The sequence below is a fragment of the Panulirus ornatus genome, chromosome 71 (genome assembly GCF_036320965.1).
Source record: "Panulirus ornatus isolate Po-2019 chromosome 71, ASM3632096v1, whole genome shotgun sequence".
Taxonomy (NCBI): Eukaryota; Metazoa; Arthropoda; class Malacostraca; order Decapoda; family Palinuridae; genus Panulirus; species Panulirus ornatus.
Genome location: NC_092294.1, coordinates 15,952,791 through 15,963,433, shown reverse-complemented (window position 1 = coordinate 15,963,433; position 10,643 = coordinate 15,952,791). Strand labels below are relative to the sequence as shown.

At 38.6% G+C, this 10,643-nt stretch overlaps 1 protein-coding gene across 1 annotated transcript in view; it reads left to right on the top strand.

The window, feature by feature from the left end:
• LOC139747987 (LIM domain only protein 3-like) overlaps positions 1 to 2,684 on the top strand; it is a 53,684-nt gene extending 51,000 nt beyond the window's left edge. Inside the window, exon 6 of the mRNA XM_071660514.1 lies at positions 334 to 2,684. Coding sequence (XP_071516615.1) covers positions 334 to 540 — 207 coding nt within the window. The 3' untranslated portion in view covers positions 541 to 2,684. The remainder of the gene's footprint in view (positions 1 to 333) is intronic.
• The last annotated feature ends 7,959 nt before the right edge of the window (positions 2,685 to 10,643 follow it).

Here is a 10,643-nt window from a genome sequence, read left to right as displayed (position 1 = left end):
AGATAGATAGATAAGTAGATAGATAGATAGATGGATAGATAGATACATAGATAAGTAGATAGATAGATAGATAAGTAGATGGATAGATAGATAGATATATAAGTAGATAGATAGATAGATAGATAGCGTTTTTTTTTATGTCATGGTACCAAATTGTATATTTCTTGAAGTGTTATGGTCTTGTATTGATTATATAACTTCCTATATGTGTTTATATATGACTTTCTTGCGTGTATATATATATATATATATATATATATATGGTTTATGCCCCCCCCTCCCCCCCGCCCCCCCCCTGCCCCCCCTGCACCCCCCCACCCACCCACACCGTAGGGACCCGGGATAATGGAGGACGGCCGCAAGTCCCAGGTGGGCGGCGGCGCCGCCGCCCACCACCACCCCACGCCCACCACGCCCACCACCGCACCACAACCACCGCAGGCTGCGGCACCACCACCACCGCCGCAGCTCATGCAGACGCCGCAACCGACGCCGCAACAGACGCCGCAAGCGACGCAGCCAAGACCCATGGTGACGTGATGGCTGACCGAGGCTTTGCGTCCAACGAGAGGCGCGCGTGTGTTGATCGTCCGCAAAATGGTTAACACGACTGAATGGAAAGCCACTTTTCCCCCTTTTCCCCTTAGAATCGAACCCCCCTTCCCTTACCTCCCCTTAGTCTTTAGTGATTGCCAGTTGGCCCTAATGTGTAGATAACTGTACATAATAGACAGGACATTACATATTATATACATATATATATATATATATATATATATATCTTGTGCTTTGATTCGTGTGTGATGTGATGTGCTTGTACCAGACGTGAACCCCACCAGCCCTTACCCTTAGCTGCCTTTATAAAGGGCTATGTCCTATACAGAGGTTATACCCCCTTATAAGGGCTATGTATATATATAATCTTGTACAGAGGTTATAATCCCTTATAAGGCCTATATATATCCTGTACAGAGGTTATACACCCTTATAAGGCCTATATATATCTTGTACAGAGGTTATACCCCCTTATAAGGTTTATATATATCCTGTACAGAGGTTATACCCCCTTATAAGGTTTATATATATCCTGTACAGAGGTTATACCCCCTTATAAGGTTTATATATATCTTGTACAGAGGTTATACTCCCTTATAAGGGTTATATATATCTTGTACATTACTACCCCCTTATAAGGGTTATATATATCCTGTACATTACTACCCCCTTATAAGGGCTATATCATAACCCCTGTATATCACCCTAAGAAAAATATGCGTACCTTCCACCCTGATGTTCAGTGTTGTGTCACAAAAGCTCTCCATTCCCTTATATTCCCCCTAAGATATATATATATATATATATATATATATATATATATATATATATATATATATATATATATATATATGTGTGTGTGTGTGTGTGTGTGGGTGGGTGTGAGTGTGTGTGTGTGTGTGTGCTTGACTGTGCATGTATGTGTGTGTGTGTGTGTGTGTGTGTATGTATGTATGTATATGTGTGTGTGTGTGTATGTATGTATATGTGCGTGTATGTGTTGTATATATACATTTTTTTTTTGCTCAAGACCCACTGTATTTGTTTGAATAGCCCGCCTTGCAGAACGCCACTAGGCCCAAAGTATCGTACGTGCCAGCGAGACATGAGCAGCCACACCCCACAGTGTATGAAAAACACCCTCCTACACCCCTCCTACACCCAGAGCCTTGTGTCTGTCTGTGTCTGTCTGTGTCAAGTGGTGTCTGTGCAGCTTGTGGACCCATATCCCCTCTTAAAAACCCTTAAAAAGTCCCCCTTTCTGTGTCGCAATGTCTGCCATAGTCGACCCCATCCCCGAAAAACCCAACCCAAACTATTAATCTTCCTCTTCCTTTTTTCCTTCATTTGAGAGTATAATTGGTTCAGCAAGTGTCTGTCTGTGTCGAGGCTATGTCAAGTGGTGTCTGTGCAGCTTGTGGACCCATATCCCCTCTTAAAAACCCTTAAAAAGTCCCCCTTTCTGTGTCGCAATGTCTGCCATAGTCGACCCCATCCCATCCCCGAAAACCCAAACTTTTAATCTTCCTCTTCCTTTTTTCCTTCATTTGAGAGTATAATTGGTTCAGCAAGTGTCTGTCTGTGTCGAGGCTATGTCAAGTGGTGTCTGTGCAGCTTGTGGACCCATATCCCCGTCTTAAAAACCCTTAAAAAGTCCCCCTTTCTGTGTCGCAATGTCTGCCATAGTCGACCCCATCCCATCCCCGAAAACCCAAACTTTTAATCTTCCTCTTCCTTTTTTCCTTCATTTGAAAGTTTAATTGGTTCAGCAAGTGTGTTTCTATGCCTCGGAAATGTGCAACAGAGTGAGACCGTGCCACAGAGACGTGCAGCAGACTGAAACAGTGAGAGGAAAATGCGCCACAGACGGAAAACAGAAGTGGAGGAAAAATATTGTGTTTTGGTTGAACCCTTCCCCCGCACACACACGCCATGGTTCAGTTTAAGGCCTTTAAATGGTCCTTTTTCTGGGCCATGGTTCAGTTTAAGGCCTTTAAATGGTCGCTGTGGGCCATTTTTCTCAATTCATCATATCAGTGTCCCTATGGAGCTTATGGATTAATTTTGTGAGTAATTAATATTCATGTGAGTTATGTGTTTGTGAGAGACACTAGCCCCAGACTTGTGTGTGAGATACAAAGTTGTATATATATATATATATATATATATATATATATATATATATATATATATATATATATATATATATATATATATATATATATATTGAGTTAAGAGGAACGAGAGGATATTATTATTATTATTATTATTATTATTATTATTATTATTATTATTATTATTATTATTAGTATTATTATTATTTTGTGTGTGTAACCTGTTGTTACAATTGTCTCTATCTCTCTTTATTTATGTTTCTAATCGTAAATCTTTATTTAGATCAGAGTTTCTGGTATGTATTATTATAATTATTATTATTTTGTGTGTGTAAACTGTTGTTGTAATTGTCTCTCTCTCTTTATTTATGTTTCTAATCGTAAATCTTTATTTAGATCAGAGTTTCTGGTATGTATTATTATAATTATTATTATTTTGTGTGTGTAACCTGTTGTTGTAATTGTCTATCTCTCTTTATTTATGTTTCTATTCGTAATATCTTTATTTAGATCAGAGTTTCTGGTAAAATTATTATTATTATTATTTTGTGTGTGTAACCTGTTGTTGTAATTGTCTCTCTCTCTTTATTTATGTTTCTATTCGTAATATCTTTATTTAGATCAGAGTTTCTGGTAAAATTATTATTATTATTATTATTTTGTGTGTGTAAACTGTTGTTATGTTGTGATAATGGTCTCTATCTCTCTCTATTTATGTTTCTATTCGTAATATCTTTATTTAGATCAGAGTTTCTGGTAAAGTTATTATTATTATTATTATTTTGTGTGTGTAAACTGTTGTTATGTTGTGATAATGGTCTCTATCTCTCTTTATTTATGTTTCTATTCGTAATATCTTTATTTAGATCAGAGTTTCTGGTAAAGTTATTATTATTATTATTATTATTTTGTGTGTGTAAACTGTTGTTATGTTGTGATAATGGTCTCTATCTCTCTTCATTTATGTTTCTATTCGTAATATCTTTATTTAGATCAGAGTTTCCGGTAGTTATTTATTATAATTATAATTTTTTATTCGACACTGTTTTAGTCTATTGGCCAAAGATTTTAGTCTACTGAGGCTTTACTGATCAAAATATGTTCCTTGTTGATTTAATCCGTACGGTTACTTTATTAAGTGTGCCGTACGCTTACTTTATTAAGTGTGCCGTACGGTTACTTTATTAAATGTTCCGTACGGTTACTTTATTAAGTGTGCCGTACGGTTACTTTATTAAGTGTGCCGTACGGTTACTTTATTAAGTGTTCCGTACGGTTACTTTATTAAGTGTTCCGTACGGTTACTTAATTAAGTGTTCCGTACGGTTACTTTATTAAGTGTTCCGTACGCTTACTTTATTAAGTGTTCCGTACGGTTACTTTATTAAGCGTTCCGTATGGTTACTTTATTAAGTGTTCCGTATGGTTACTTTATTAAGTGTTCCGTACGGTTACTTTATTAAGTGTTCCGTACCGTTACTTTATTGTGTTACGTACGGTTACTTTATCAAGTGTTCCGTACGGTTACTTTATTAAGTGTTCCGTACGCTTACTTTATTAAGTGTTCCGTACGGTTACTTTATTAAGCGTTCCGTACGGTTACTTTATTAAGTGTTCCGTATGGTTACTTTATTAAGTGTTCCGTACGGTTACTTTATTAAGCGTTCCGTATGGTTACTTTATTAAGTGTTCCGTATGGTTACTTTATTAAGTGTTCCGCACGGTTACTTTATTAAGTGTTCCGTACGGTTACTTTATTGTGTTACGTACGGTTACTTTTTCAAGTGTTCCGTACGGTTACTTTATTAAGTGTTCCGTACGCTTACTTTATTAAGTGTTCCGTACGCTTACTTTATTAAGTGTTCCGTACGCTTACTTTATTAAGTGTTCCGTACGGTTACTTTATTAAGTGTTCCGTGCGGTTACTTTATTAAGTGTTCCGTACGGTTACTTTATTGTGTTACGTACGGTTACTTTATTAAGTGTTCCGTACGGTTACTTTATTAAGTGTTCCGTACGGTTACTTTATTAAGTGTTCCGTACGGTTACTTTATTAAGTGTTCCGTACGGTTACTTTATTAAGTGTTCCGTACGGTTACTTTATTAAGTGTTCCGTACGGTTACTTTATTGTGTTACGTACGGTTACTTTATTAAGTGTTCCGTACGGTTACTTTATTAAGTGTGCCGCACGCTTACTTAAGTGTTCCGTACGGTTACTTTATTAAGTGTTCCGTACGGTTACTTTATTAAGTGTTCCGTGCGGTTACTTAATTAAGTGTTCCGTACGGTGACTTTATTGTTCCGTACGGTTACTTAATTAAGTGTTCCGTATGGTTACTTTATCAAGTGTTCCGTACGGTTACTTTATTGTGTTACGTACGGTTACTTTATTAAGTGTTCCGTACGCTTACTTTATTAAGTGTTCCGTACGCTTACTTTATTAAGTGTTCCGTACGGTTACTTTATTGTGTTACGTACGGTTACTTTATCAAGTGTTCCGTACGGTTACTTTATTGTGTTACGTACGGTTACTTTATCAAGTGTTCCGTACGGTTACTTTATTGTGTTACGTACGGTTACTTTATCAAGTGTTCCGTACGGTTACTTTATTGTGTTACGTACGGTTACTTTATTGTGTTACGTACGGTTACTTTATCAAGTGTTCCGTACGGTTACTTTATTAAGTGTTCCGTACGGTTACTTTATTGTGTTACGTACGGTTACTTTATCAAGTGTTCCGTACGGTTACTTTATTAAGTGTGCCGCACGCTTACTTAAGTGTTCCGTACGGTTACTTTATTAAGTGTTCCGTACGGTTACTTTATTAAGTGTTCCGTACGGTTACTTTATTAAGTGTTCCGTACGGTTACTTTATTAAGTGTTCCGTACGGTTACTTTATCGTGTTCCGTATGGATACTTTATTAAGTTTTGCGTATGGTTACTTTATTAAGTGTTCCGTAATGTTACTAGTCATGTGCTGGGTGATGTGTGACCCAGCATGGGTCCACAGCTGTTTTTAAGGGACTGTAGCCAACCAACCCCCCCTTAAAATTGAAGAGGGGGGAGGAGGGGGGTGTCCATGGCGTTTGTACCCCCCCCCACTCTTGAAGTGGTTCCCAGCCACCACGTACTTACGACACAAGTTATATTGTACAAGTATGACGACCTTCCCCCCATTCAACGCTATTGTTTAAAGTATGACGACCTCCCCCTCCTTCCTTCCCCCCATTCAACGCTATTGTTTACTTACCCCCCCTCCTCAATGACCACTGTTGTTGTTTCTCCCCCCACAGCAAAAGTGCTTGTATTGTGACTATGTAAACACCCCCCATTCAACGCTATTGTTTACACACCCCCCTCCTCAATGACCACTGTTGTTTCTTCCCCCACAGCAAAAGTGCTTTTATTGTGACGATGTAAAAACCCCTCCCCAAAAAAAAGTGACCCTAATAAAATGATATATATGATAAACCCACAAACACAAGTGTTTTTATAATACCAAAGAGAGAATCGAACTTTCCTTCTTCCCCCCCACCTCAATTCCCCCCCTATATCCCCTCTTCTTTACTTTAATATCGTTTTTAAGTTAATCAAGGTAAAAGGTTATTTTTTTTTTATTTTTAATATGGCGTTTACTTAGATTATTTACCGAGGGTAAGTTGTTGATAATTACAGACAAGGTGTTTGCACCGAGGGGGCGAAACCCCCCCCTTAATTACCCTTAATTAATGGGGGTAAGGGGACACCGATCATCATAACCCCTCACCCCAAAACCTCCCCTCTCCACCTCTCTCTCTCTCTCTCTCTCTCTCTCTCTCTCTCTCTCTCTCTCTCTCTCTCTCTCTCTCTCTCTCTCCCCAATACTCCTCCCCCATCAACTCCCCCTCATCAATCACCACCCCTCACCATCAACTCCCCCTCATCAATCACCACCCCTCACCATCAACTCCCCCTCATCAATCACCACCCCTCACCATCAACTCCCCCTCATCAATCACCACCCTCACCATCAACTCCCCTCATCAATCACCACCCCTCACCATCAACTCCCCCTCATCAATCACCACCCCTCACCATCAACTCCCCCTCATCAATCACCACCCCTCACCATCAACTCCCCCTCGTCAATCACCACCCCTCACCATCAACTCCCCCTCATCAATCACCACCCCTCACCATCAACTCCCCCTCATCAATCACCACCCCTCACCATCAACTCCCCCTCATCAATCACCACCCCTCACCATCAACTCCCCCTCATCAATCACCACCCCTCACCATCAACTCCCCCTCATCAATCACCACCCCTCACCATCAACTCCCCCTCATCAATCACCACCCCTCACCATCAACTCCCCCTCATCAATCACCACCCCTCACCATCAACTCCCCCTCATCAATCACCACCCCTCACCATCAACTCCCCCTCATCAATCACCACCCCTCACCATCAACTCCCCCTCATCAATCACCACCCCTCACCATCAACTCCCCCTCATCAATCACCACCCTCACCATCAACTCCCCCTCATCAATCACCACCCCTCACCATCAACTCCCCCTCATCAACTCCTGCACCACATCAATCTAATCACCACATCTCTGTACCGGTGTCAATATGGAGCCAGGTATTGTATCACTGTATTCAAATAGGTATTGTATTAAAACAGGCGTTTTAAAGAGGTATTGTATCAAAACGTGTTGCATCAGTTTATTCAAACAGGTATTGTATCAATGTATTTAATTAGGTACTGTATTAAAACAGGTATTATATCAAACGGTTTAAACAGGTATTGTATCAAAAGTGTATGTAAACAGGTATTGTATCAGTGTATTTGCATAGGTATTGTATTAGAACAGGTGTTATTAAACAGGTATCATATCAAACGTTGAATATAAACATGTATTAAAAGTGTCTATAAACTGGTATCAAAACGTTGTATAAAAACAGGTATTGTATCATTGTATTCTAATGGGTATTGCAGCATTTACACAACAGGTATTGTATCATTTTATTCTAATGGGTATTGCAACATTTACACAACAGGTATTGTATCATTGTATTCTAATGGGTATTGCAGCATTTACACAACAGGTATTGTATCATTGTATTCTAATGGGTATTGCAGCATAACAGATGTATGAAGACAGGTATTGTATCAAAGCAGGTTTATGAAAAACTGCTATTGTATTATAACTTATGTACGAAGAAAACAGATATTGTATGAAAAGTGTACCAAAAAAACAGCTACTGCATTACAGCAGATGTATTTAAACGTACAGATGTATAAGAAATATCTAGTATAAAAAATTATGCATCAAAACAGATAATATCAAAACATTGTTAAAAAAAATGTCTGAAAATAGGTATTGTATCAAAACAGATGCGTATGAATAGGTATTGTATTAAACGATGTATTTGAACACATACGAACACAGATGAACAACAGGTATTGTATGAATAATGTAAATGTCTGTATAGTTGCCTCGGGTTACGATAGATAACAATATGATAGACATTGTCAATACAAAAAAAAGGGGAAATGAATAATTTATCACATTTATATCTCAATACAAAAAAGGGGAAATGAATAATTTATCACATTTATATCTCAATACAAAAATAGGGGGAAATGAATAATTTATCACATCTATATCAGCATAAAAAACGACTATGATATTTATCAATTTCGTTACGTTTATTACAGCTATGACGTAATCAAAGTAAGTTAAAGATATTTATTTATTTATTTTGCTTTGTCGTTGTCTCCTGTGTTAGCGAGGTAGTGCAAGGAAACAGACGAAAGAAGTGCCCAACCCGCACACATACACATGTATATACATACACGTCCACACACACAAATATACATATCTATACATCTCAATGTACACATATATATACACACACAGACATGTACATATATACACATGTACATAATTCATACTGTCTGCCCTTATTAATTCCCATCGCCACCCCGCCACACATGGAATAACAACCCCCTCCCCCCCCCTCACGTGTGCGAGGTAGCGCTAGGAAAAGACAACAAAGGCCAACTCACATTTGCTCTCTTTTTCACCTCTTGCGCCTTTCTCTTGACCTCCTGCCTCTTTCTTTTATACATCTCCCAGTCATTTGCAAAAATCGTCCAAATGCCTCTCTCTTCTCTTTCACTAATAATCTTACTTCTTCATCCCACCACTCACTACCCTTTCTAATCTGCCCACCTCCCACACTTCTCATGCCACAAGCATCTTTTGCACAAGCCATCACTGCTTCCCTAAATGCATCCCATTCCTCCCCCACTCCCCTTATGTCCTTTATTCTCACCTTTTTCCATTCTGTACTCAGTCTCTCCTGGTACTTCCTCACACAAGTCTTCTCTCAAGCTCACTTACCACTCTCTTCCCTTCAACATTCTCTCTTCTTTTCTGAACACATCTACAAGTCTTCACCTTCGCCTCCACAAGATAAAGGTACGTAATAAAAATTTATAATTGATTTATGAAAAATTTTGTGATGTTTAAAGCTATATATATATATATATATATATATATATATATATATATATATATATATATATATATATTTATATATATATTTTTTATATATATTTTTATATATATATATATATATATATATATATATATATATATATATATATATATATAATTTTTTTTTTTTTTTTTTCCAAAAGAAGGAACAGAGAAGGGGGCCAGGTGAGGATATTCCCTCAAAGGCCCAGCCCTCTGCTCTTAACGCTACCTCGCTAATGCGGGAAATGGCGAATAGTATGAGGGAGAGGGATATATATATTTATATATACATACATATTTATTTTTTCTAAGTATTTCTCACATACATTCTTCAACGCAAACACCTGATCCACACATCCTCTACCACTTCTGAAACCACACTGCTCTTCCCCAATCTGATGCTCTGTACATGCCTTCACCCTCTCAATCAATACCCCCCCATATAATTAACCAGGAATACTCAACAAACTTATACCTCTGTAATTTGAGCACTCACTCTTATCCCCTTTGCCTTTGTACAATGGCACTATGCAAGCATTCCACCAATCCTCAGGCACCTCACCATAAATCATACATACATTGAATAACCTTACCAACCAGTCAGCAATACAGTCACCCCCTTTTTTAATAAATTCCACTGCAATACCATCCAAACCCGCTGCCTTGCCGGCTTTCATCTTCCGCAGTGCTTTTACTACCTCTTCTCTGTTTACCAAATCATTTTTCCTAACCCTCTCACTTTGCACACCACCTCGACCAAAACACCCTATGTCTGCCACTCTATCATCAAACACATTGAACAAACCTTCATAATACTCATTCCATCTTGTCACATCACCGCTACTTGTTATCACCTCCCCATTATCCCCCTTCACTGATGTTCCCATTTGTTCTTATCCCCTTTGACTTTGTACAATGGCACTATGCAAGCATTCCACCAATCCTCAGGCACCTCACCATGAATCATACATACATTAAATAACCTTACCAACCAGTCAGCAATACAGTCACCCCCTTTTTTAATAAATTCCACTGCAATACCATCCAAACCCGCTGCCTTGCCGGCTTTCATCTTCCGCAATGCTTTTACTACCTCTTCTCTGTTTACCAAATCATTTTTCCTAACCCTCTCACTTTGCACACCACCTCGACCAAAACACCCTATATCTGCCACTCTATCATCAAACACATTGAACAAACCTTCAAAATACTCATTCCATCTTCTCACATCACCGCTACTTGTTATCACCTCCCCATTATCCCCCTTCACTGATGTTCCCATTTGTTCCCTTGTCTTACACACTTCATTTACATCCTTCCAAAACATCTTTTTATTCTCCCTAAAATTTAATGATACTCTCTCACCCTAACTCACATTTGCCCTCTTTTTCGCCTCTTGCACCTATCTCTTGACCTCCTGCCTCTTTCTTTTATACAT